Below are 27,442 nucleotides of genomic sequence, written 5' to 3'. Positions count from 1 at the left end.
TTGGGTTTTTTTCTATCAGCTTGTAGGGTTTCAGGAAGCTGAAGATAAAAGTCACCCTAATTTTCATATTCATCTTTGGCTTCCTCTCTCTTGAATTGTTTGTGGAACAGGTTTTAATGGAAGTTCTCTACATTTCATGGTTCTTAATGACATATATAACCTGAATGTAACAGACTGACTTTTCTGGAACTCCAGTCTTAACCAGAATTTTCAAAACGCAAATGCAACACGAAGATTTTTCCTAGATAAGTTCAACTAGATGTTTGCTACCTTTTAGATTTTTGAGAAAATAACGAGACAGTTGAGCTAGAATAAAACATAGGAAAGCACAAACATACATGCTTGAAGTCCTCATAATGAAATGTCTAAATTAGCTTTAAAAAAATTCCTACCAATGCTAGCAGAAGTAGTATATAAGCACTCTTGCTACCCTGTTGCTGGAATGAGTTTAAATGACACAAGATTAAGACAGCTGTGCCCCTTTATGCCAGTGCTTTCAGTGTAACTGATCCTGCTTGTCTGAGGGATGTTGAATAAAGGGAGAAAATCTCTTGTGCGGAAGCAGCCTTAATAAGCACCAGAGGGAATTTACAATCCTAGCTTTTTAGAGTGCAGTTAAGTTTTTTAGAAAAGATCATTTTAGAGAGGTCTTCCTCATTTAAAGAGTATTTAGTACTTCCTACTTTTCTAAAGGTGTGAGACCCTGCAATATAAAAAAGTGACATTGATTTTTGGCAAACTGTCAATCCAGATACGTAGGGTATCTAGCAAACACAAAAATTAAAGAGGAAGCATATGAAGTGCAAGTTAAACCATTTATTTAGCATTTCGTGGTTGCATTTCTTTACAGATTTTTGGTCCTCATCATGGAAAAATGAGATTTAATAAAGTATTAATTTCAAAAAGAATGTGTGGAGGTCCAGTTATGCAGAAGCTTTTAGTTGCCTCCCCTCTTTTCGCACCATGCAATACTGCATCCAGGAAGCAAAGGAATGATTTCTAGTCCCAGCGTCAGTTTTCCCTCTTCCATCCAAGCTGGCCACAAGTCATTTGCTCCCACTCAACCAGAGCCTCACGTAAACATGTTTAAAATTCTGGATCGAGTAAGGCTGTGTAGCCAGAGCACATCAGAAATGAGTCATCTTTGTGTGTTTCTATCTGTTTCTATTTCATGAAGACTGAATCGTAACTGCTAAGAGTAATCAGCTCTTCTTTTTTTTCTTTGGTTATCCTGGAAGAGAACTAAAGACAGAAAGAAGCAATTTCAGTGTTAAGAAGTAACCCCTTTCATGGGCCCTCCCCAAGATCCTTAATTATCTGTATGGTTCTCTTCTAGCCGAGAATGTGTCTGACGCAGCACATGATGCCTTGCCTGCTGCAAGAACTATGTTCGGTCAATGCATATTGCCAAGTTCATGTCTGCAAACAGCAGCTTGATTTGCTAAGTCTGGACTGTGACTGATCACATCCATTCCCGAAGCAAGCAAACAAATGGCTGTATAAATGTCTGGTAGAACACAGAAAACTGTCCTGAGCTTTTTGATTAATTATACTAAACCAAGGATAGTAAAGTATAGGCCACAGGATTAATACACAGTCTGAATCCATCCTCATCTGTAATATAAAGTTAAACATTTTGGAATGGTCTGTCACTTCCCAGTCCACCAACTCTTGTCAAAAAATGATGCAGCTCGATTTGCTGGCGATACCAGGGTTCTGGTGGTATTGGTGTGGTCCCTCTGGTTAGTCAGGGCTTCCTGATTTGTTCCATGGGTGTGTTGGCTCCTCAGCTGCTGGGTTACGAAGCAACAAGGCAACATTTATTATACTGCTTATCTCAGATATCACTTCCTCTCTATTCATCTCCATTCATAGTTACATACGACATGCAGTATTATTTTCAGCTATGTTTGGCTTGCATGTAATCCAACTTTCCAACTCCTCGCTGTGTTATGTAAATACAGCAGCAGGAGAAGCAGCCTTGTGTCCCCTTGTGCCAGGAGGATATGCTGAACATCAACATGGACGTGTTCCTGAAGACTAAACTGTTTTCTGGAAGTCTGCTCACAGATTTCATAATCCATCTGTTTTCTGTAGAATGCAGTTATTTAAAGCTACAAAGTTCACGTCAGAGACATTGTACAGTAGCTGCTGTTTATGTTGATATTTCTGATGAAGCTCAATATTGTCTATTTTCCATTTTATTTCGACACTGTCTTTAATAGCCTCTTCCCACCAGATTTACATATTATCCCTCCCGGCTGTTCACACACAGATGTCCCTTCACTTGGCAATCTTCCAGTCACTCCATACTACAGACAGAGGTACTAAAACAGCAAAACAGTTGATGAGAGTCAAAATATAACTACGTTGTCATAATACATGGCCTCCAGATGACTGAACAATTATGCAACAGAGCGTTTGAGACTGTCATCAAAAGTTCTCTTCCTTAAGACTGCTCATTTTAAGTACTTGTGGGCAGATACGTAACAAGGTTGTAGAGACTTAAAAAATGCCTCTTCGAATGTTATCTAATTCCATTATTTATCACTAACCCAAGGGTAAGTCAGAATTAATGATTCTCTGAAATACTAGATGAAAATTGTTCTTACAGGAATTGACTCCATAACCCCGGCACTTGAGACACCTGGGAAAGCAGAGACATTCCCTGGAGATTCACACAGATCATTAACTCAGCCAAACTGACCGAGCAATACATCCGCATGTGCCTAACTGCAGGGACACAAGAAAGTTTAATGGTTTTAATGTGACCCGCAACACAAATATGAGCCTGTTTCTTAAGTATGTACATTCTTGAATTAAGACTCTAGCTTCTTGCCTTCCGATGCACCCAAACCCCACTGCTCTGCCATTGCCACGAATGGCTGGTGTGCAGTGACACATGGAAACCAGCAACATGCTGCTGTGTCCCTTGGTGAGGAGCTGCTTTCGTTCTGCTCAGTTTTGTACCCGGATGGGGCATGGTGAAGCCCTCCAGCTCCTGGCGTGATGCACCTGTAACCTCAGTACACTGCGTGTGAGCCTGAGGGGGGAATAAGGCCTCAATACCGCATTTCAAACACTGATCAGTAAAGCTGGCAATTGAAGAAAGTGCTTATTTAGTATATGGAGATTGCAGAAAGGGAAACAGCTCCAGAAATTCAAAGCTAGAAATGCTACAGCAGTCAGGTACATCAGATTCCTAAGAACAAGCTTCCTTCCCACCACCTTCAGCTGCAAGGATGCAGGTGTCCAACCACTGAGAAAGTGCATCTTTCTCAGACGCTGCACTGGACAAGCAGTTGAAATGCAATTCAACAACAAAAAAGAAACATTCAAAAGGGTCAAGGATTCAGGCAATAAAATAGACACCCAGAGATGGAAAAAAATCCTTCTCCATTTTTCCTCCCACATGTTTGGGAATCAGTGTGCCAGAAAATTATTAAATCACACAAATTTCAATAATTTCAATAGTGAATGCATTACTTGGATGGCACATGAAATTGCTGAGGGATATGCCTAAGTAAAATACAAAGTTTTCAAAGTCAGTAGTGATGAAAGATCAAATAGAGGAGCTAGACTAAAACCTCTATGGACTTCTGCAGAAAGTACCAGTATGGGAGGATATTCCCCTGATTGATAACAGTGAACATTAAGAGGAAGTGTGTGCATAGAAAGCAGAGGAATCCCTGTTTAATATTTTCCGCTGTAATTCAGCACCGAGGTCGCCATCATATTTTTGCTCAAGTGGGAAGACTCTGCCACCTAATTAGGGAGAAAGCTGACCCACTAAAGCATTTCTGTATCTAGAAGGCCATTTTTATGTCTTTTTGAGAACAAGGCTACTTTTACTGTGCCACAAATGTCAGTTTGTAGCACACTAGAGTTGTTCTGTGGCTTAGTAAAGTTGGGGCATTGATACAGGATCCTGACAAGATCGTTTTCTCAACTGCACTTTGCTTCATGCTGCAGTTAATTTTTAGTTCATTAGGTCTTGCTAAACATGTACCAACAAAAATTAACCCATAATTGAATTATTGCAACTATGTCATTTAGGAAAGAACATCCTTCTCTCCATATCACGATACAGTATGTTCTAATCACTATTTTCTATCTGGCTCAGCCACAACTGAAGACAAACACAAGAAGAGGTGGGAGGTGGCAGGCTGGCCACGGCAGAGCTAATGCTGCACCGTCCCTGAGCACACATGGAGAGGTGGGAAGCATCCCAAAGGCAGGTGTGAGAAAGTAATGGAAGATTGGCGAGGAGGACTGTAAATACACTCAAGTGACTCGTATGTGGGATGCTGGAAAACACATATATCACACTAATTGTTGCTTAGTTTTGTGTGCTTAACAAGTAGAATATCTGTACTTGGATAACATAGGCCTGGGATGGACTGGGAGCACCTTATCAAACACGCCTGGGATTCTTGCCCTGCTGCTGAAGAGATCAGAGCACAGCAGAAAACTCTGCCTGCCGGAATCCTTGAAATACAGGACCAAGCAGCAAGTGGGAGCACTCTCACTCCCTTGCTAACAAGGACTCTCTTGCTAATAAGGACTCTCACTCTGCAGTGCCTGTGTCCCCTGCTTGCCTGCCTCTGCCCAGGTGCTGCTTCTGAGGTTCCCCGGTCCATGAGGTATTGAGATTAAATTTGTTCTTTGCCCTTAATCCATGGTTTTGTGGTTGTTCCTGTGTCCTGCCTGCATCAGCTCACACAGCAGGACTGAGAATTAGCACCCACAAACGCTGCTAGCTCCTATCTATACTGTATTACTGTATGCAGCTTTGGGAATAAAAATCAATTCCGGAAACACCAGCAGCCTAGAACAGAGCAACATACGATGAGGAAGTTAAAATGACCCGCAGGTCTCCTCTGCAATGTTGTCAGCAGCCTAAATATTTCTAGGGAAGAAGGCTGCGGAACTTTGAATCTGGAATAGTCACAGTCTCCATAGAATTCCTGCCTTTTAAAAGATCTTGACTTTCCGCAGAAGTCAAGTTACAAGTCCTCAGACATTCAGTCTGGTCACCCTGCACATGTTACTGCAGCAGGAAAGATATAGGCTGATGCTGCCTCTCCCTTGCAAAGCTTTCTTCATAAGCAGCTGGACGCAATTGGGTTTTAGCCTTTGCTTTCTTATGTGACATTTTGTAACCTTACTATTTACACCATACTGCTGGACTTCTTAGCTGCCTCTCTGACTAGACTTCAAAGGAGGAAGGAACATCCTGTCATCAAGAGAACCAGTGGGCAGAGCTGCAAACAGAATGGCCAATCCAGACACAAAGCAATGGTGAAAACAAGGCAATAAAGTTAAGACTATCAAGATCTGATGTTCTGCGTGCTGGTATGCAGTGACTTAGTACTGACACTACTGTGGATCTCACTGGAAGCCATGAGCAGACTGTATTATCACCCTTCTCAGTTGCTTCAAACAAGGGAATTCCTGCAGGAATTTTTCATCAAATGCACCCAAACTGCTAGCCAGTAAACACTATTTAGCAACAAACATTAGATGCAAACAAATACTGGGGTTGCACAGAAATTCTAAGAGAAATCTGGGGATCAAGTCAGGTTTTAGTAGCTACATAATCTGAACTCAATTAGGAACTGGTAAAAATAATAGACTTGTGAGAGCATATTGAAGAAAAGCTCTTCCCTTAATCATTTCTTTCCCAAAGGAAGGAGAGTGGGTGAACTTAAAGGAAGAGCAAGGAAGAAATTGGAAAAGACATAGGAAATGACAAGGAAAATTTTGATTAGTAACTTGATTTATCATGTAGGGAGGCTGGGAGTCAGGAACAAAGAGCGTAGACTTTACCTATCTTACAAAATACGTCATGTCAGTAAGAAATTTTCTTCAGTAAAACAAAAGGAAAATAATAAAACTATATAATTTTTGTCAACAGCTCTAACGTGCCTGTTCTTAAATTCAAAAACTTCTTGGGGTAGTGTCCCCATTCTCTAGGGCTGTCAGCGCCTGACACACATTCCAAACTGTATCGTTTTCTTTCCACGCTTCAAGGCTGATACACACAGCGTGGCCTTGGTGGCACACTGCATCTTCTCACTGCCCTGCCTGACCCCTGAAGGCTGCGAGACACACGAGCTGGGCAAAAGCTGCTGCTTCAGAGCGACAAATTCTAGCTGCTCTTCAGAATGCTGGTCTGCAGGCAGAGCTCACTGTTGGCAAATGACTGCTATCCATTAACAGAAAGAACAGATTTACAATTAATGTGGAGGGGGGAAAAAAAGATCATCTAAAAAGAAGATGCCAAGGAGGTCCATTGTTTTCCTCAAAATATCCACAGCTAGAAGGTTCTGCCTCACCAACAGCAAAGTCACAATCCATCTAGACTTTTTATAGCTGAGGCAAGGCTCCAAAGTCACTGTATTTAGAAAACCCTGCCTGGCATTCAGGGAACTTCCTGATTCAGCAGTCTCTTTACTCTGGGGGCAACTCCCTGTTTTCTTTCAAGTGAGCCTTCAGTTCTGGCCCCAGTGCAGTGGTTCTTCATATTTTACCATTTCAGGAACACATAATATATTTATTTGGAAGCAAAGAAACCAACCATCCACCTACCAAAACAAAGTGAAAATTGTAGAACTCCCTCCTAAAACCAAACCTCCTTCAGAAGCAGGGAAAAGGGAGAAAGGCAGCAGAAGCACATGGGTCTCACTCTGCCTGGTTTTACATACTTGCACGAGAAACTTTTACCATGTATCGTTTTCTTTCCACGCTTCAAGGCTGATACACACAGCGTGGCCTTGGTGGCACACTGCATCTTCTCACTGCCCTGCCTGACCCCTGAAGGCTGCGAGACACACGAGCTGGGCAAAAGCTGCTGCTTCAGAGCGACAAATTCTAGCTGCTCTTCAGAATGCTGGTCTGCAGGCAGAGCTCACTGTTGGCAAATGACTGCTATCCATTAACAGAAAGAACAGATTTACAATTAATGTGGAGGGGGGAAAAAAAGATCATCTAAAAAGAAGATGCCAAGGAGGTCCATTGTTTTCCTCAAAATATCCACAGCTAGAAGGTTCTGCCTCACCAACAGCAAAGTCACAATCCATCTAGACTTTTTATAGCTGAGGCAAGGCTCCAAAGTCACTGTATTTAGAAAACCCTGCCTGGCATTCAGGGAACTTCCTGATTCAGCAGTCTCTTTACTCTGGGGGCAACTCCCTGTTTTCTTTCAAGTGAGCCTTCAGTTCTGGCCCCAGTGCAGTGGTTCTTCATATTTTACCATTTCAGGAACACATAATATATTTATTTGGAAGCAAAGAAACCAACCATCCACCTACCAAAACAAAGTGAAAAGGGAAAAGGGAGAAAGGCAGCAGAAGCACATGGGTCTCACTCTGCCTGGTTTTACATACTTGCACGAGAAACTTTTACCTCCCTTTCCCTCTTATTTCCCTGAAAAACAGTGACTGAATTGTGTCACGGAAGTCCTTGAGAAAACACAAAAGAGCTGAAGTACCCAACCAGCCATAAACAGATTGGTGGGAAATACTTGCACAGATTCACCACACAAAGCAGAGCAAGCTCAGGATATTCCCAGCAGAGATCCAGAATCTACCGCACTGCTCCATTCTCTGCCAAATTTCACCATGCTCTTCACACTACTTCGATTTTTCTATATGCAACAATAAAGTGCAGAGATGAAAGAGCTCTCAATTCCCATTTGTTAAAGAACTCTTAGCACAAAGGCAGCAAAACAAGTTATCTGCACCTTAAAAAAACTGTCACTCTCTCTAGCACATTGACTTTCCCTCTCCAGAGCCTTTGTAATAGCACTTCTGAATCTCTGCTTTATGGTATCAAACAAAATCATACCTTACTACCACAATATTTTCAGAAGCCAAGTTTCTCCCTTCATACACAGATAAGAACCTAATGAAGGTCAGGACATTCTGAAGTTTTCTCCAGCACCAGCTTTGGCCCACACAGGAATATTACATACCTGTTGGGTTTAGGTTTTCAAGACAGTACATTTTTCCTTTGCCTTACTCCTTTTCCACCTGCTTTGTTCACACAGGCATCCTGTTTATGCTGTTCCTGATAACAGCAAGCACTATGGCAAGATTACTGTTCAAGACACATCTTGAATTATTTTATCATCACATGTTAGAGTTTTGCAAAAATATATGCCTGTTTGCATTCCTCTCAGGACCAAGTAGAAATGCAATACCCTCTTTTTATTCTCAGAAAACAAAACATACCGGCTGCAAACTTATTTCCATTCTGGCACAAACTGTACAGAGTAGGTCCAGTATTTAAACAGATCATGTTATGGGAAAGATGTGTCAATGAAATTTCAGTCAAAGAATTTTGGGAAATAACTGCAAAAACTCTCCATTAACAATAAGCACCTTTATTGACCGTCTTACCATTCAACATTAATTTCATTCAATGTCCTAAACTTCTGAACTATAGTCCAGTTTAGCATTTAAACAAGAGATAGATATTTCCATTTGACTTGTATAAAAAATGTTATACCAGAGTGGCACACAATTAAAGTACCACTTAAAAAGCCGTAGACAAAGATAATCGCTACCTGTGATTTTGAAAATTAAGTCCCATATATTTCAAATTCAAAATTAACACATAACATCCATATGTTATGCTTATAAAAATGCCTACAAAAATCTGTTTGTTCAGAAGGCTGAGTGGTTGGAAAGTATATTCTATTTCACGATATAACAAGTTACATCACACTTCACAAAAACTATGAGGCAGCAAAATATTTCAGATAAATTTCACACATTAACAAAAATCCCTGACACCATATAGTGTCCCAACAATTTCAGTAAGCCAAGAGTGTTCAGCACAGCAACAAATCTTTGCAGTACAGCCTAAAATCCAGCTATGCATCACTTGTTACAGATATTTAATTCAATGCTCAGGAAATTTAAAAATCAAGTACACCTAGGAATCTAGTAATCAGACACTGGTTATTCCCACTTTTGTTTTTTCCCTTGCTGCTTTTAGAGTATGCCTTCTCATATCTATGTTATGAAGGGTGTGTTATTTCCCAGTGTTTAAAACTTCTTCAAAATTTATTAGCAAACTTTTTGAGAAGCAAGAAAATCACCTTCTAGAAAGAGAACTTTTTTTTAATTAAACTTCTACTCAAGCCAACAGGAATAAAATTAGTTAACTAGAACTATTTTGCTGCAAGGACACCAATTTCTATGCCAACATGAGTATTTATGCAAAATCATTTAACTTATCAAAGTAGTGCTTGAGTGTAAATTACATTTCTTCTGAAAGTCCTACACCCTACATAAGGTAAGTTTTTCACCAGTTTCAAAGAAGAAATAAAACTCTAGCTCAGGACATAGTAAGAAAAGCTACTGAAGTAAGTCTTTCATAACACGTACAAAATGACATTTCCTGGAAAGGCAAAAATCATGTGTGGTTTTTTTTGCCTTTAAATTTCCCCTTTCTGCGGGATGGAAAGTTATCCTAACACGCAAAAAAATTTCACCACTCTTACAAAATCATGTTGTGTCCTCATGTCAGTTGGACTTAAGTTATCAGTATAAAGCATCTGTATGAAAGCTGAGAAATGGAATTCAGTTTGTAGCAGAAATTCATTCATACCCATGCATGATCTTCTCCCCTCCTTCCACCCCCAAGAAATCCGATGTGGGAAATAATCCTTTAAAACAAGGCCATTAAAAAAACCAAACCAAAAATAATACATAGAGCAGGAAAGCCTATGCAAACAAAGACGCGCGTTACTGAGACAGTGAACAGCACTGTTAGAAAAGATAAGTCAGATCTCTGTATAACTTCCACATGGCTGAGATCCTGGTTTTCTAGTCTGCCTGAATCACGAGGTTCTCAAAGCAGAAACAGTGATTTATTTTTTTTTTAAATTCCCCTTCCCTGCCTGTGTTTTTAAAGGCATCAAAGATATTCAGGACGCGGTAAACTTTCCATTAGGCTAATCTAACTAAACAGTCAACCAAAAACTTAAGTTTGCTTTCTGAAATAGTTTAGGCAAAAAAAAAAAAAAAAAAAGGAATAACTTACATCAGAAAGGCAATAGACTTCATGCTTAAGCCAACAAAAATTTTTGTTCACATTCAAGCTTCACATTTCTTATTACATATCACACAATTAGATCTTCCAGCTACATTTTCCTCCATTAGCCATAAGTTAGTGGTGAAAGCCTCAGCACACATCCTAATTACCAGAGCCTTACTTTGGAAAAAACGTTGTTGTGAAATAGTTGCATAGAGGTAAAAGAAGACTTCAGACTAAAATAAGTGTTATTAATTACGATGCAATTTTGGTATTCTGGAGAGAATTTATACATCCTAAGATGAAAGTGTTTCTGTTAGCCAGCATTGGGATAGAAAAAAATACAAGCCTTTTCACCCTTTTTATTAAAAGGAGAAAGTCAAATAAGAAACTAAATGTGGTATAATTAAAATTTCAATTTTCCTTCATTGAGGTACTTAACACTTTGAAAACTAATGATTGTATCATTTAATAAATAAATGTATCAGCCACCTTGAGACATCAAATCATATAATTCATAAATATTCTAACAGTAAGAGAGAATTAGTCACAGTATGTACCCAAAAAGTTAGATAATACATTGATGTTACGAGGATACATTGATATTAATAAGGCTCTTATGGTTCTAAATGAGCATAAGTGACACAAACTGAAGATTAAAAAGCAATTAGAGGTACTCAATAGCTCTTGAAGTTTTATGTCCCTGCAAAACACTTTATTTAGGAACTGAAATCAATGATATCCCAACAAAAGGGGAAACAAAGGCTAAGTCACATAAGGGGAAACAACGGCTCACCTTAAATTAATTCTATTTCAGTAGTAATCCCAGAAATATTTTTTCTCTATAATACTATGTCCAAGATGCATAGATTTTTTAGTGATTTATTTTTTTACATGTGAACTTTCAGGAAACACAGTTAAAGAGGAAAGGCTCAAGTTCTCTTTTACCTCCTTAACAATTCGGTGGACTTTGTAGCAAGTAAGCTCAAGGTAACAAATCCCTTGGAAAAAAAGGGGAGGGCATGAATGTGATGTTCATGAAGGATACAAGCTTGATAGCCCTAAACACCAAGGTCTTCCTTTCATTCATAAGATAAAGTGGCATCAGCTCAAAAATGTAACTCTTTTTAGGCACTTGCTGTTATTTGTGACAGTGATTGTTGCAACACTGACACAGGTCCCTTGACCCCTCCAAACTGAAATAACTTACTTGTTTCCAAGACAGACAGCAAGTTCTCATTGTAATGTCTTCAGGCTGGAACTGAATTATTTTATCTACAGTGATACTTACAACAGAATAAAACAAATTGGAAGGCTCAACTCGTATCTGGAAGACTCAAAAATGTTTCTGAGCTTCTCTTCATTTGCAGGAACTTTTCATACCTGCTAAGCCTACGCAGAAATATGTGAACCATCGCTGAGTTTCTTAAAAACAGTCATATTACCTAGGAAAACACAGCATCTGTTCAATCGTTAACCACATTTGAAATGTTACAATAAAGAATGATCTTTATATAATCTGTGCAATATCAGACCATTACATGGGAGCTATTTTTCAAATAACCACCTAACTGAATAAGCTGAGAAAGAGCAGACAATAAAAACAACAGATGGTGACAATTTCTACAAAAGAATCTCTAAGAGCACATGCTTAAATCCTAATTTTGTTACCCAAGCTTTTTCAGTCACTGTCAATCAGTATTTCTTGCAGAACGTAAGATGCCCTTAGAGATCTTTACTGAAAATAAAGGTGATAGCATTTACTGACCCAAATTGCAGAACCACAGTTCATGGTTCCACCATTTGGCAAAAGTCATCGTAGGAAAGGGAACACGCACAGAATATTATCATTACTGCATGACATCTGCGATACTTTACAACTTCCGCAGAACAGCTCGTTCCTTAAGCCCAGAAATGCCAGAGAACAGTCACTTTGAATTATTTTTACAGCTGAAATTCAGCATTTTTTTTTAAATTTAAAATAGCTTTAGGTAAACAGAATTAGAGACATTTGTTCTAAACAAAGCAGCACATTCTGTTCCCTTGTCCCCTCTCCAAAGCAGAGGCAAAACACAGTTACTTTTCTCATCACAGCTCCTGGGCCAAGGACACTGAAGCTTTGTAGATGGCAAATTCCTGCACACACACGACACACAGTCATACAATTGAGCAGGGTACCCAGCACAAAAGCACTTACCAAGCGCTGAGGGATTTCACTCAACGTGCACTTTTCCCACGTACTGTAAGAAGGAATTTAAGGTATTATGCTGCATTTAAGATTATGCAATTTTAATGACAACAAAATTGATAACATAACAGAAAAAAGAGAAACAGATACTGTCCAAGATTTTTTTTTTTAAGAGAATAGTTGAGATAAGGTATCCAAGAAGAATTGACGCACGATAAAAAAATTTCTAAAAATTCTTTAGAGTTGTCGGACTTTTTTATCAGTGCTTTTAATATTGATGTCCAGTGTCTCTACTTTTTTTGTTAGGCGATCCAGCATATCATCTTGCTCGTCTATTTCTGTTTGCAGACCAAGAGCTAGGTTTTTCAGGCGACTCAACCCAGAAGACATCTCATCTGTCAATGAAGAGAGGGACCATAAGGAACAAAAGCAGTATAAAGCATATTGTTTAATCAGATACTATCAGGATTCCCTCTTAGAATATTAGAAAAATGTTAGTTACAACTACTCAAGTCCGAGTGCTCTTCTCAAACAGTGGAAACACTGATATTTTAACACTTCTACTGCATTGCTACGAGAAATAATCACTTCTTTTTTTCCATTACAAGTTAACTACAAATGCTTAAAACCAAATTGGATCCTTATAAAATGACATTCCCTGTAATGTAGTTTTAACCTTTTATTTAAACATGTTTTATAGAAAATTGGGTACATCTTTTCTTACGTCCCTATACACAATATGCTCACTACCTCAGTTGTTTTGCTTTAAACTTCATGCAGATATTGCCAATACACTGAAGATTTGAGCAGTTAATTATGTAACACAGATGGAATAATCCCATTTCCAGATTTTCTAATTTGGCTACGAGGAAACGGTTTTATTGCATGATTGATCGGTATAAATGCTTCTGAGGCTAGTAAGTTTTACATGGCTTGGGAACAGAACAAGTGTGCTTCCCCAAACTCTTATGCTTGACTATTTCTCTTTGATCTATTCCTTTCTGATTTGTCTCCAATCTCTTCTTTCTAGGTCAGCTAAACAGTGACACATGTAAGTGAAGAGGCACTTTGTATATATGCTACAGAACAAAGGAAGAGAAAGTCAGCCGAGTGGTTTGGGGAAATAATAAAAGAAATGCTGCAAATTCACAAATTATATATTTAGTGCCTTTTGATTCTTTTATTTTCTGCAAAACATGTTTATTTCAAAAGCTACACAGAGTTGTAAATTCTTTGGATCCAAACAGATGTACAATTTAATCTGTGAGTTTAACTGTCAGTTAGGTAAGCTGAACACATCTTTCAATGTAAGGGGTAAGCTTTAGAAAAAGAGGTAGTAAGTATCCATACTGGTATAATCTGGATGTCAATATGAAGCACTATTTCCTGATTTACATTAACTAGTACCTGCTTAATAAGACCTTTCAGAATTGTTAGGTAAGTCTGCTTGTCCAGCGATACTCCACTCAATTTACAGGAAGATTCAAAGAAACATTTTCATATCCTGAGTGCAAGTGTTATGGGATAACTCCGCACCATTTCCTCATTCAAGTGGCAGAGATTTGCTAACATATTTGCATTTGGTCACAGTGTTTTTCTTGTTGTCAATATGTGATCTGAGAGCATTTGTGCTTTTGGTCTGGGGTTTTTTTTCCCCCCAGTCTCTTTGCTCATGGACAGTTGGAGCAACTGTAACGAGCACAAGGATGTTACAGAAGAGTTGAAGTATTGATGCCACTAGTATATCAGTTTCCACAGTAGATTTAGTACAATTCCAGGCATCCTAGCCTGCTTGCTTCTAGCTGGTTTCACATGAAATGCATTTCTAACTCAGATTTGTTATTAATATTTGCAAGCAGTTGACACACAGTTGACACAGTTCTACCACACGTTTCATTCAAACTTTGGATTCTGCCAAGTAGATACCTTTGAAATACAGAATACAAGCAAATGATTTTTTATTATCAAATGTCACATGTGAACTACATGAAAAAGTGTTTGTTGGCAATACAGTACTTAGTAATTTTCTCCAGCTTAAGAACCAAAAATCAAAAATGGTATTACATCAAACAGCTTCAATTTTCTCACTCACCTAAGTTGTTATCAATTTTCTGGTGGTAAGCTCGCAGGTGTTGGTTCTTTGGATAGGAATCCCTTTGCACTGAAGAAACTAAATCTGCTTTGCTGAAATCACTGTCTGTTAAGAGTATAAAATACAGAATATTTTATAATTAAAAAGCTAGCAAGAAGAGTAATAATTTAGAAGTGCTATTTAAAATTAGTCTGACCACAGCTGCCATGTAATCACATAACCTGTTAGCAGGAGTATCAAAAATAGTTCAACATCCCTATCTATAGGACATACCTCAAGATGAACAGTTAATTAAGCTACAATTATTCTCTTCTGGGCTGCCTTTTGTAGTTCTACTTAGTAGTTAAAAGAAAAAAAAAGAAAAAAACCAAAACAGCCACCCAACCACCAATGCAGATCAGTTCATAACTTATACCAGCAGTTACTGATTCCCCAGGGCAAGCCACCGGAGAGCATTTCTGCCCTCTATTGGACAGACTTTTAATATTATGTGGAGTGGAATGGAGATCAAGATTACCAAAAAGCATTTCTTCACTTGCCAAACTACAACTATAAAGATACCTTGCTGCTTTCTCACTCCTACTAAACTACATAATTTAAGGACACTTTAAGAAGGAACAGTTACTTTGTACATAAAAGTCACCACAGAAGTTAAGGCAATGTGAGAATGGGGAACAAGACCAAACCTTGCATGCTTCCTTGCGTGAATCAAGTAATGACTTCAGTATGAATGGTTATACTCCACATTTGCAATAACAAAGAAATCTAAAAACTATGACAAATGATGGTTAAAAAGAACCTCTGAAAGTATAAGTTAATATTTTGGCAAACATAAGACAAGGCTACCCGCACACTGTGTGGGTTCTTGGCTAAAGTCTCCTCTGTGCAAATATAAGCACTGGATGCTTTTAAAGTGTTTAGTGGATATAGCATAAAAACCTCACAGGAATGGCTAAATAAGATCTGTATCCAAGTAAAAGCATTTCACATCTTCCGAAGAGGTATAAACAGTTTTAGGGGAAACAATTCCCTAGAATTCAAAGCCATGAAGGCTGGGATACAAATCTCCAAATGTTAGGCAGGCTGAAGGGTCTCTGCCTTCACCACTGTGCAAGTTAGCCCCACAGACAGACAATCAGCATAAAATAAAGTTAACAAACCTGAATTATCCAGCTTCCTTAAATTTGGATGACTCTCCTGGTATTTTGACTCTTGTTCTTTACTAGACATCATTGCTTCTTTTAATCTAGTAATAAAGAGAATAAAAACATTCCTATGGACCACAGGCCTCATTCTGAGTCTGTTAAACAAGAACAGGTGTCAAATTTATAGCAGATGATGAAATTTGTTAGACCTGGTCCAAAATGTTCCTTTAAAATGAACTATTAGCATTTGTCTTCAGTGAAAGCAGAGCTGGTTGCTTTAGTGCTGAAAACAGCATATGGAAGCTTTGGTATCAAAACTAAAACCGCATCCTCCGTCTTGGAGGCAACCTATTCCTTTCCTCTAGTGGAGGATGGAGAGGGATAGGAAAGAAGAAATCAATCCATGCAATATTTCCAGGCTTTACATAAATTTCTCAGCTTAAGAGATACAAGTACTGTAAGACACAGTAATTCCATAGCAATTAATTTTTATCTACAGCTTTTAATAGAAGCTAGAGAAATACACGTAGTATTTAGCTGGAAGCATGTCAATAGTACAAATCATGATTTTCTGATAAAACTGAAGCAAGCATGGTAATTCAGAAGATTCTGAAAAATTAATTGTGTGATTTTGTGTAATTGTTGGAATTAGTTTCCCACAAATACAAAGTTATTCTTACTACCTCAAATATAAATAAAAGTATTTTTCTCAGAGTTAAAGGGAGAAGGGAGCTAGACACCACCTCAGGAGTTTACTTGACAGAATCAACAGATCTTTTGAGTTCTGATTTTCTGATGACATTTTCAGAGATGCTGTGGGAGATACGTGCCAAGTAAAACATTTATTTTACTTACCTACTGTTAGTATAATATTCAGAGGTTCCATTTTGCTCTGGCTTGCTCTCTGGAGGTTTGGCTTTGAAGTAGTTCACCAAGCCCCCCCAAACGCTTTTAATGCTATTTATGTGCCTTTGACTGGTCTTCAAGTCCTGGTCCATTTTATCCACCATGTGTTCTGTGCGCTTCAGGGCCTCCCCTTGGCGTACAAGCTCCTAACAGATATTGACAGAAAAAGACAAGCTAGTAAAGCCAAGATGAATTGAAACATCAAACACCTGACACTTGGAAGAGAAATAACAGAGTTCCTTCAGCTATGTAGGCATACAGATTTTTCACTCACATCTCTTCCACCAGGGCATTTCAATCAAGAGTTGCTAGTCAGCCACAGTAATTAGCAGCTATAAAATCCTGACCACTATGCAATGCAAGGTTCCTGACACCTACAAACAGCATCCAGGAACTTTCTGTATTGGTCTTTTGATGGTCAGGTTGACATTTGTACCTCTTCTTGTTAGAGCAAGCATGGGACCAGATGGGTGATGCAGTGGAAATGCAAAAGTTTATGGAAGAGAAATGAGCAAGCAGAACTATTTCTAGTTGTAAATGACACCTTCATGAGGAAGAGATACTATTTTCACATTACTGGGATGTTCCTGATAATTTAGAAACAGAATAATCAAAGGAAATAAATTAAAAAAAAATTTCATACTGTAAAAATAATCTCTTAGCAAGTACTAACACTGCAGGATTTAGAAATTTTGATATATACGATTAAGTTATTTTCTAATTCAGCAGCACAAACACAATTCCAAAGTAATCCAAAGATTAATTCTGTGAGGAAAATTGCCTGCAGCTAACGCTAGTGCAAAACGAAGAACTTGTGTTCATATTCTCTCTAAACTTTGGGGAATCCTAATTGCATATTCTTCCCCCCCCCCCCAATAAAGCAGCTGACACCTGCAATTCCAGTTTTACCCCAAGCCCTGGATTAAGCCTAAGTTCTTGGTTCTTAATTCCTCATTTGTGCATTTCTGGACAAACGAATCCCGAGGCCTCGAGTCTGCGGAAGCGCGACTGCAACACCCCTTCAACAGAAGCCTCTCCTCCAGCTCGGGATGCTTTCGAGGTGACTGCGTCAATCACGCCACTAACACTCAAGCAAACACCCCATTAGCAGATGACACAACAGACAAAAGCTTTGAGCCATGTCTCCGAGTATAAACTCTACTCTGAAACAAGGCCAGAAGAATGAAGGAAATAATTAATCAGCATGAAGCAAGCAGATGACAAACAACAGGGCGGGCTCTTCATTTAATCAAAAGAACTGCTGAAAACTTTTTAGTCAGACAAAAATAGGTACAAATGCCATTAATGACTTAGTAACGGTTAAACGCCGCTGAAAACACAGCCAAGTCCCACTCTCAGTATTATATAGACAGAGAGCGTCTAACTGCGATCTTTTCTTCAAAAACCAAACCGCCTCCACCTAGAAAATCAGTCCACAGTAACAGAAAGGGATACTTTGTCTCTGAAACAATAAATCTAAAAAAAGCTGTTTCGAGAGACTTTCGGGAGGAAGAAAGGCAAACCAGCCCCTCCGCAGGCGGCTCCAGCTAAAGAGGCCTCAGCAGCACCCCGCCGTCCACCCCCCGTGCCGACCCACCTCAGAGGCGGCCACCCCGACCCGCTCCGACTCGTAGAGGAGCGAGAGGGATCGGGTGGTGCTGTCGGCGGCGGCGGCGGAGCGGCGCAGCACCTCCTGCTGCAGGTACAGCTGCCGACCGCCGCCGCCGACCGCCTCCCCACCGCGCACGGCCGTCGTCTCTTCCTCCTCTTCCTCAGCAAAGGGGTTATAGCTCCTCGGGAAGGCCGACATGGCTGGCGGAGGAAGCGGCCACAGTGACGGCCTCACGAAGGCAGCGTCCTTGGCCCTCGGTCCTCACGGTGGCCGGGCCGGGCCTGCCCCGCTGCTCGCCGCCGAGACCCTGCCTCAGGCCTCGGCCTCTACCACCGCCCGCTCTGCTGCGTTCCTTCCGCCCACAGTCCGCCGCCGCTGCGTGCCGGGCGGAAGCGCCGGGCAGAAGCACCGGGCAGAAGCACCGGACGGCGCTGAGGAGAAGCGGCTGCTGGGCGGGACCACCGCGGGGGGGACGGTCTGGAGCGGGGGTGACAGCCTGGGTGCGGCCGCTTGTCGGGCGGGCCCGAGGGGTGGGCGTCACGGCAGGAAGGGGAAGAGCCGTGAAGCCGCTGCGGGCGCTGCCATCCTTGTGGCGCGATTGGTGCTCTGCGAGGCGGCAGTCTCGCGAGAGGGTAGGCCGGCCGGCGCGAGTGGCCCCCTGTAGTGCCGCACAAGATGGCGGCCGCGGCCGTTGCAGCGGCGGCGGCAGCTGCAGCCACGGCGGCGGCAGCGGCCACCACCCCTGCGGCGGCAGTGGCGACAGCAGGTCCCTCGGTGGGCGTGGGGCGTGGGAGCAGCGCGGGCACCACGCGCGGCTTCTATTTCAACACGGTGCTGTCGCTGGCGCGGTCTCTGGCGGTGCAGAGCCCGGCGCCGCTGGAGAAGGTGAGGGGCCGCAGGGGCGCCGGGGCGTCACGCGTGGGAGTCGCGTGTGCGTGGGGCGAGGGGTGTCACGCTTCACGTGAGCACGGGCTGCGCGGGACGGTTGGGGTCGTGGGTGCGGTGGCGGGGCTGGGGCCCTGTCTGCGGAGAGTGTCCCCGCCGCCTGGGAGCAGAGGGGGCGGGTCGCGGCCTTCTGTGGGGGGAGGGATGTCTGGGCCGCCTCGCTCGAGCCTGTCGTGCGTGGGAAGTGGGGTTTTTTGCCGCGGCCCCGCGGGGTTGTGTCCGCGCTGTGTCCGCCCGCGCCCGGGGGATGCCGCCCTGCTCCGCGGGCGTGGCAGTCCCGCGGCCGTGAGACGGGGGCTGTCGGGCCCGCCAGACGCCCGCCCGGCCCGTCGCGACCCGAGGGTACCGTGGTGGCCGCGGAACAGTTTCAGGAACGTGGGCCCTCACGGCGGCGGGGCGTCCTGGGGGTGTCTGTAAACAAGGTCTTGGAGGCGTCATTAGTCTCAGCCTAATTAGGACTGGTTGCTTTACTCCGCACATCCGATTAAATCCAAGCGATGCATGATCAAGGTAAAAACTGCCGTGTTGAAGTAAATCTCTGCTGGATGCAAAACCGAAGCGGGGGGTTCGTCTGGGTGGTGGGGAGGGGAGGGCAGCCTAGGGGAGGTGGGCAGCCCGATGTTGCCGAGGAGGCTTCTTTGGGCACAAAGGGACTGAACTTCTGAATTGCTCATGCATTAATGAAAGAAAGATAACTAAATATTTGAGAAGCACGGCTCTGTGCTGAGGAAAATTACAGTGCATGGCTTGTTTCTGGCCAGCTTTTGCAGACTCCTTTTCTTAATTCTTGTTCTGGAAAACTACTGTTGGTCTGACAACCAACAGTGAATAATTTTTTTAAACCTTGCTGTTGGCTCACTGATATCCTGAGGTATATTTTGTTTGTTTGTTTTGGGTTTGTGGGTTTTGTTTGGTTTTGTTTGTTTGTTTGACAGACTACAGTAGGAGTTAAGTGATATTAGCAGTTGTCCTGGTTTGAGTTTTTGAGTTTCAGTGGCCGGTCCAGCCCAAACCATGACAGGGGTTCATTCACATGTGTTATTGTGAATGTTAACTTGATGTGAGACACATGCATCAGAATCATATTTCCTCTGCTGTCTTTTACGTTGAAGCAAGAGGATTATTTGTGTTGTATTCAGGTCCTGTAATTATGAGGCCTGGCAGTTTAAGGACCAGAATCTTAAATTCCAGTGAGCATCTAGTAAATTCTAATTCTCTAGGGAAATAGTTTCTTGGTTTAGAATTTTCAAGGCGGGGTGCTTACAGAGTTATCTAAATAGGAAGTAACTTGACATGCAGACATAGGTCATTCAAACGTACGTGTTTATAAACAGTCCTTTTTAGGCAATATTTATTAACATCAAGGAGACTTACAGAAAGACAATATGCTTGTTGCATTTTCCCTTTCTTAACAGTTTCATAGGAAAACTAAGCATTTGGGAGATTTGGTAGTTTCTTTAGATGTGTGGTTGCTGTATATGGAGTGAAACAGTAGGTAAGTAGTGGGAAAATGATTGTTCTGGCAACTTAATCTGTTATGTCTGAGCAAAGGTCATATTCAGCTGGGTAATAGTTTATTGGTCTGTGGTGTATATGAGAAAGGCATTGGCGTAGCTGTAACCGAAGCTCCATCCATCTGGTTTTTGTTTGCAGCAATTGAGTAAATATATATGCCTGCTGCATATTTCTTGCATATCCAAAAAGCCCAATGAATTAGTGGAAGGAAGTCTTTGTTGTACCAGGGATGCAGGAATGAGCTCAGTAAATGAGATGCTCTGAAAAGTTTCAGAAACTTTTTTGAAATATGACCACCACCACACCCCTCCCCAACCAAGCAGCTTGATCGAGTGTTGAAAAATCCTTCTAAATCAGCCTGTGTTGTGGTAAAAATGATAGACATCTGCTTGAGATTTTTCTTTTTCTAGTATCTGTCATGCATCGCTTTCCTAGCCCTTCAATGCTCTCAGGAAGATTGATGACAGTGCAATGTGGCCATCTGCCTGTCTTCCAGGAAATGGAAAGACTACTGCTCCCTTCAGACACAGGAGGTCTGAATGAGTTTTGACAGTCACAGCCTGTCATCTTGTTTCTCTGCTGTGAAAATATTTGCAATTGTATTGGTGTTCTCCAGGCCTGTTTCTTGGTATGCTCTAGGGCACAGACATGATGGCAAGCTCTGCTCTGTGGAAGAGAAGCAGTCAGCTATTTGCATTGCTTTCCTGAAGTTTACTGGTGGATTTTTGACAGACAATTTTAACATATGTAGCATTGTTCCCTTGGGTTCTTTTGACATTTCCGATCTTGTTCCACTGATCGGTTGCTCTGCTGTTTTTCAGGTACAAAAACTCCTCTGTATGTGTCCAGTGGATTTCCATGGGATTTTCCAGTTAGATGAACGTCGCAGAGATGCTGTTATTGCATTAGGAATCTTTCTCATTGAATCTGATCTTCAGGTATTTTTCCCATTTAGGCTAACTCTGTATAACTTGAAAGATTTTTGGATTAGTTCAAATGTAGTTGTTCAGTGAATGAAAAGTTGGTATTTACTATCCAAAGAAATAAAATAAAAGATCAGAGATAATAGATAGATGCAGGCGGGAGAGCTCAAGGCAACGAGGACGGTACTGAAGAGTGTGGTAAGACAGCAGTCATGGCACTGACACAGCCAAACTGCTGTCCTGTTTTTTGGTCATCATAGTGTAAGGAGACAAAGGAAAGGCTATTCAGGAGGGTTTGCTCAAACCATGCATGTCATCAGGTGTTCTTCTCCACATCCTTCTGACCAACATACTCATGAACATCAGGTTTGTAATAGGCCTTTTCATGGCTGGCACCAGCCAGGATAAAAAGACAAAGAGTGCATATAGGCTGTGTTATACACCAACTTCCCTGATGTGCTGTCAGACTGTTTAGGACAAGCTAGTTCACTTCCCTTCCAGCTCTGGGCCTGGCACTCTTTCGTGCAGTGGACAGGAAGGATATACAGGGTCTTAGGTCCAAAGTTGTTAGACCTCATTTTAAGTCATTTAATGTTGCTAGGGTTTGCATCAAGCATGAATTTCCTATTTACTATCTATTTACCATAATATAGCTGGCATGTATGTTGTTGTCCTTTTTGCATTTTTTATAGTATGAAGTTTAAATAAGGCAGCTGTATTCGTATTTCTTAGCATTTTTATGATGTTTTCAAAGCCAGTGGTTAGTATTAATTAACCCAACTCTATGAGGAAGGAAAGCACTAATCTTTGATTTGCTGATTAGGAAGCTGAAGTGTTACACAGATGTGTGAAGTGACTTGTGCCATGGGATGGATCCCATGTACTGAATTGGGACTGGCACTGAATTTTGAGCTGCCTTACATTATTTTGCAACCTTGCTGTAAACTAATAAATTGTTTGGCGTAAATTAATGTTCTAGATATTTTTTCTCCAACTTTTACAGAGAATGAACTGTTGCCTAGAATGAAAAGATTGGATTTATAGCACTGAATTTGTTTAGTTGTGTTGAAATCAATTTTACAATATTCAAGAATCCCATGGAGTAATTACTAGAAGCGAGTTCTGTGTGTGGTTAATATGTAGTCTTTCCATATCTCTAAAATACCTTGAGATTATATGGTTCAGCTTTTCTTCTCCATTTTAAATAGAATATTTTCCTCTTCAGCACAAAGATCATGTGGTTGCTTACCTCCTCCGACTGCTGAAGGGTCTTCCCAAAGTCCAATGGATAGAAGAAAGCAATGCACGGAAAGGCAGAGGTGATGTTTGGGGTTTTTTCATTCATATGGAATGCCAGCCAGGAAATGGGGATAACAGAGGTTATTTAGGACGTGGCACAAGGGAATGTGATGGGTCCTGTTAGGTTCTTAGCTCCTGACTCAACAGCATTTCATTTTCTTTAGAAGCAAAGAGGAAGTTGAATAGCTCCCAGCTTTCTTGCTGGAGTGCTTTGTGATAAATTGCGCTTTCAAATAATTCTATTCTCAGTATATTTGGTTACTAAAGTAGAGAAGATCGTGTAGTAGTTAGAGCAGGAGAGTGGAACCTGAGATTTGTCTTCTCTGCTTTTAGCTTTGATACTTGGTTGTTGCTTCATTTCTTGCTCCCTTAATAAATCTTAATATAAGAATACTATTTTCACAAGGGGTATTATAATATTTTTTAACTACTTGAAAGCTTGGAAGAGTTTTTAATTATTGATATTATTCTTTAAACATTTATGCTGAAATTATGATGGCTAGAGTGTACTTCTAAATTCTGTATGTAATACTGTATTTTTCTACAGTCTGTCTCAGAACCTTATGATGTGAGAATCGCTTATGTAATAATGCTTAAGTGATATATTTTCTGCCTGTTACTTTGCAGGCTTGCTTCCTGTTGCAGAAAACTTCAGCTTCTGCTTGGTAACGTTGTTATCAGATGTTGCCTACAGGGACCCCTCTCTCAGAGAGCAGGTAGAGTTTAAAGTCTGTGCTCATGCAGTACCCAGGTCTCCAATGCTGTGTTACTGATAAACGTCTAGAGAAGAGTATGCCACAGCTGATTTCTTTCTTGCAAAGAGATTGATTGCTTTAGCATGTGTACTGTTGCATTATTCTGCTTGTGTCGATTAATAATCGGGTACCTAGAAGATATTCGTGAGTCTGCTGTTACTTCCAGGTGTCAAAGGATGTCACTTGCTGAGCCCAGAGTTTTAGAATTCAGGTTTGGATACTGAAATTAGGACTGCTGCAATTTTATTCTGCTAGTAAATACCAGCTAACTGCAGACTTTACAGAAGAAGCTGTGTAAGGGCCATATAATTTTTTAGTCATGTAGCATTAAAAATAAATCTTGTTTACAGAGGTGCTTACAGTAATATTTGCAAGTTTCATTTGTGTTGTAGTGATGTAGTATAAAAAAATAGTATCTCTTTACCAAAAGGTTTTTTTTATGTCTGTCTTGATTACTTTAGATTTTGGATGCAATTCTACAAGTAATGCAGTTCCTCTTGGGAATGTGCCAGACCCCGCAAATGCATGATAAAGGTACTATTAAAAAAACTCTTTATATTGTTGCTATACTTATAACTCCTGTCCTCTGAACTTCTCTTGTGTTTTCTAATTATCCAGATTACTCCTGAAAAGTGGGCAGCTTTTTCTTTTGACTTCTCTTAGCACATATTTATTCTGTTTGTTGCTGACTGGCAAATACAGAAGCAAGAGGGGTGTGTTAATTTGCGGTACCTTCATGGTTGTTCCACTACTCGCACAAATAAGTCTTTGCAAAGCACATTAGGCTGAAACAGTTTAGTAAAGTGGTAGGAAAACTGTGAAGAGAAGTTCTAAATTATTGGTAATATACTACTATGTGTGTTTTTCTTTTCCAGAATATTTATGCAAGTATGCAGTACCCTGCCTGATAGGAATTTCTCGAGCCTTTGGTCGCTACAGCAATTCAGAGGAGGCTCTCCTTTCTAAGCTTTTTCCAAAAATTCCCCCACATTCCCTGAGAATTCCAGAAGAGCTTGAAGGAATACGCCGACGATCCTTTAATGATTTCAGATCAATTCTTCCCAGTTCTTTACTCACAGTTTGCCAAGAAGGAACACTAAAGAGAAAGGCTAGCAGTGTGTCTAGCATCTCGCAGGTTTGTATGACTTGGTCTGTGTTGGAGTTAGTGCTTAGATGATCTTGTGGTCTTGGTGGAGTTAAGACCATTACATATGCACAGAGTCTCTTAACACCTTACTTGACCAGATACAGAAATTTTATTTTGGTTCTGCAGCTGAGTTTCAAAATAATTTTATAGTTTCTGAGCTATAGAATAATCAATGACAGTTAAACTAACAACTGTACTAAGTCTTTACATGGAACAATTGGCAAATCCTGTTCCTTGTGTTATTCTTTGAAAAAACATCATATTGTATATCTGTGAATTTGGGAAGCTGGCACTTAATGGGTGAAGTTTTCTGAAGCACTGAGGATACATGAGCTCTCACTGGTTTCACCAGGAGATGTCAATGTTTGTTGACTTAGGGAAGAATGGATTCAGATATAATGGTTTTGAAATGATGGATTGTTATTAGCATGGTTTCATACAGCACTGGAGTCATCATTCCAATAGCTTCCCTTTTTAGTCAAAAGCACTGCACTAGCCTTTTTTAACTTCCCATTTTTGTTAGTTCTTGTTAGTTTTACTTGAAGCTGTGTTTCATTATAAAGTGAACGAACCATTCTCTGGAAGGTTTTTCAATGTTTTATAAGTAGTTTTTAAGTTACGGCTTTTGTGTGATGTTTCAGGTTAGTCCTGAACGTGGAATTCCCCCTCCCAGCTCTCCTGGAGGATCTGCAATTCATTACTTTGAAGGTAAATTATTTTGCAAAGGAACAGGGTGTGATTTGGGGATTTTGTTGCTATTTATAGAAAATTGAAAACCAGAAGAATTTTGACCCTTTTCTCTACCCTCTAGAATTCTTATAGTAATTCTCTGGCATGTGCCTGCTAGGATTCTGAAATGTTTTGAGGTATAAAGACAGCAGGAAGTTGTTATTAACACCAGTGGTTTCCAGGCTCAGTTGTTTCTGTCAGGTTTCTGGGACAGATGCGATTTCTTTACTGCTAGGCTATGCCTGGTACTGAAGAGCTTAATTCAACTAGGCCAAAAATATTTCAGGGGATTAGGCTGAGTAACTTTGAGAAACAAGCATTAATATTGTGCTTCACTAGACAACTATGTTGTTGGACTAGGGTCTGGAATTTTGAGACTTTTGTTGGCACACTGTATAAATCTAGAAGCACTGCTCCGTTTGAAGTAAACGTGATATGGGTCATTGCATAACACCTAGTAATTTGTTGATGTGAGAAATAATAAAGGAGACACTGAAATTGAGTGCTCACTAATGTGTATTAGTTACTGTATCATAAGAGGCAGAAATGTGAAAAATTTTCATGAACTCTTAACCACTGAGTTGCGGTAAAACTGTAGCTGTAAGTTCCATGTCGAAGCAGGGCTTAAAAGTAAAGTCTTTCATGAATGAAGGACTAGCTCTGCATCTGAGGTGTTTCGGTATCTCGGGTTTTGTCTGGCCTTTTGAAGTTTTTAACAGCTTGGGCATTCTCTGTTTCTGGGTCATTCTTCTCTCTCAAGCCCTAGCTTTAATTTGTTCCAAATCACTTTCTTTTTCCGTCACGTTACTATTTGTAGAGGCATCTGTATGCCTCAGTCACATCATGGATTGCAGGGTGATCATAGAATCCTAGAATGGTTTGGGTTGGAAGGGACCTTAAAGCCCCCATAGTGCCACACCTTGCCCTGGGCAGGGACATCTCCCACTAGACCAGGTTGCTCAAAGCCCCATCCAGCCTGGCCTTGAACCCCTCCAGGGATGGGGCTTCCACAGCTTCCCTGGGCAACCTGTTCTAGTGCCTCACCACCCTCACAGTAAAGAATTTCTGGTATCTAATCTAAATCTCCCCTCTTCCAATTTAAAACCATTACCCCTTGTCCTGTCACTACAAATAATAAATTCAAATGTCATTCTTAAATTGCCAAGTAGGAGAGCTATTTGTTGTCTGTCTACCCTGTTAACTAACCTATACTTCTTCAATTTTATGGTCTTCATTAAAACTATAGGTGGATAGTGGATAACTTTGCAAAAAATTTGGAATAGAATCATAGAATCGTCTAGGTTGGAAGGGACCTTAAAGGTCATCTAGTCCAACCATCAACCTAACTCTGATTAAAAAAAAAACAAACAACAACACCAAAACCCAAAAAAAACCCCACACCACAAAACCAAAAAACCACACCACTAAACCATATTCCTGAGGACCATGTCAACCTGTCTTTTGAACACCTCCAGGGATGGTGCCTCAACCACTTCCCTGGGCAGCCTATTCCAATGCTGGATAACCCTTTCCATGAAGAAATTTTTCCTAATATCCAATACGGAATAATTTCAGTTGTGTTTCTAGCAGAGTTAGGATTATTCTAATCAGGATTTTATTTTCAATACTAGTTTCCACCAGGTATTTCAGATGCAGGCAGCCCTTGTATTATTTCCAATAATATAGTTTGTGATAGTCTTATTTGCTGAAAAAGATGAGTAATGACCTTGTTTCTATTCTGGCCAAGGTTAACAGTTTAGAAAAATGGACTGAAAACATTTTTTTTGGTCATTGTCAATAAAGAGTGTTGCTTGAAAGCCTACTAGTCACAGGAACATTACTTTAGCACAGGCAGCCGAGTACCTTAAAAAGGTGGAGGTGTAATTTCTAAAGTGGAAATGGTGCCAAAAGCAGTATGCTTAGCAAGTTTTTGAATCTGAAAAGTAATTTGATTTCTCTTTGCCTTCAAATTGCAGTAGTGAATTGGTGCCTCTTCTAAGATGAAAGCAGTGCCATGTGTTCATTTCATCTAATACAGGGGAAAACCTTGCAAGATAGTTTTGACTTAACCTGTTCTTTGCACCTCTATGCTTTTGAACAAAATAGCATTTACAAATAATTTTCAGGTAAATGTACATCAGT

At 40.7% G+C, this 27,442-nt stretch overlaps 2 protein-coding genes across 3 annotated transcripts in view; one reads left to right on the top strand and one right to left on the bottom strand.

Moving 5' to 3' along the window:
- Positions 1-8,366: 8,366 nt before the first annotated feature.
- SNAP29 (synaptosome associated protein 29kDa) lies at positions 8,367-18,500 on the bottom strand. Its single transcript, XM_014944008.1, has 5 exons — positions 17,973-18,500; positions 16,325-16,521; positions 15,485-15,570; positions 14,325-14,429; positions 8,367-12,627 (listed from the first exon to the last, which is right to left on the bottom strand). The coding sequence occupies exons 1-5, from the start codon at positions 18,183-18,185 to the stop codon at positions 12,470-12,472; spliced, it is 759 nt and encodes a 252-aa protein (XP_014799494.1). The 5' UTR covers positions 18,186-18,500; the 3' UTR covers positions 8,367-12,469.
- A 120-nt stretch (positions 18,501-18,620) lies between these two features.
- Positions 18,621-27,442, top strand: part of PI4KA (phosphatidylinositol 4-kinase, catalytic, alpha) — a 59,626-nt gene continuing 50,804 nt past the window's right edge. For both annotated transcript variants that reach the window (XM_014944005.1, XM_014944004.1), the window contains exons 1-7: positions 18,621-18,872; positions 21,269-21,385; positions 22,596-22,689; positions 23,297-23,385; positions 23,886-23,958; positions 24,300-24,559; positions 25,213-25,279. In XM_014944005.1, the coding sequence (XP_014799491.1) occupies positions 18,663-18,872; positions 21,269-21,385; positions 22,596-22,689; positions 23,297-23,385; positions 23,886-23,958; positions 24,300-24,559; positions 25,213-25,279 (910 nt within the window). In that variant the 5' untranslated portion in view covers positions 18,621-18,662. The remainder of the gene's footprint in view (positions 18,873-21,268; positions 21,386-22,595; positions 22,690-23,296; positions 23,386-23,885; positions 23,959-24,299; positions 24,560-25,212; positions 25,280-27,442) is intronic.

The sequence above is a fragment of the Calidris pugnax genome, unplaced genomic scaffold (assembly GCF_001431845.1).
Source record: "Calidris pugnax isolate Ruff unplaced genomic scaffold, ASM143184v1 scaffold138, whole genome shotgun sequence".
In the NCBI taxonomy this organism is placed as follows: Eukaryota; Metazoa; Chordata; class Aves; order Charadriiformes; family Scolopacidae; genus Calidris; species Calidris pugnax.
This window is presented reverse-complemented; position numbering and strand designations above follow the sequence as displayed.

What these genes read in the sequence shown, in the direction of transcription:
- SNAP29 (XM_014944008.1), bottom strand. Translation starts at nt 18,185, where the DNA reads ATGTCGGCCTTCCCGAGGAGCTATAACCCCTTTGCTGAGGAAGAGGAG. An exon ending in TCGGGGTGGCCGCCTCTGAG is followed by an intron (nt 16,522 to 17,972) that starts GTGGGTCGGCAC and finishes AATATCTGTTAG; the next exon opens with GAGCTTGTACGCCAAGGGGA. An exon ending in AAGGAAGCTGGATAATTCAG is followed by an intron (nt 14,430 to 15,484) that starts GTTTGTTAACTT and finishes TACTCTTAACAG; the next exon opens with ACAGTGATTTCAGCAAAGCA.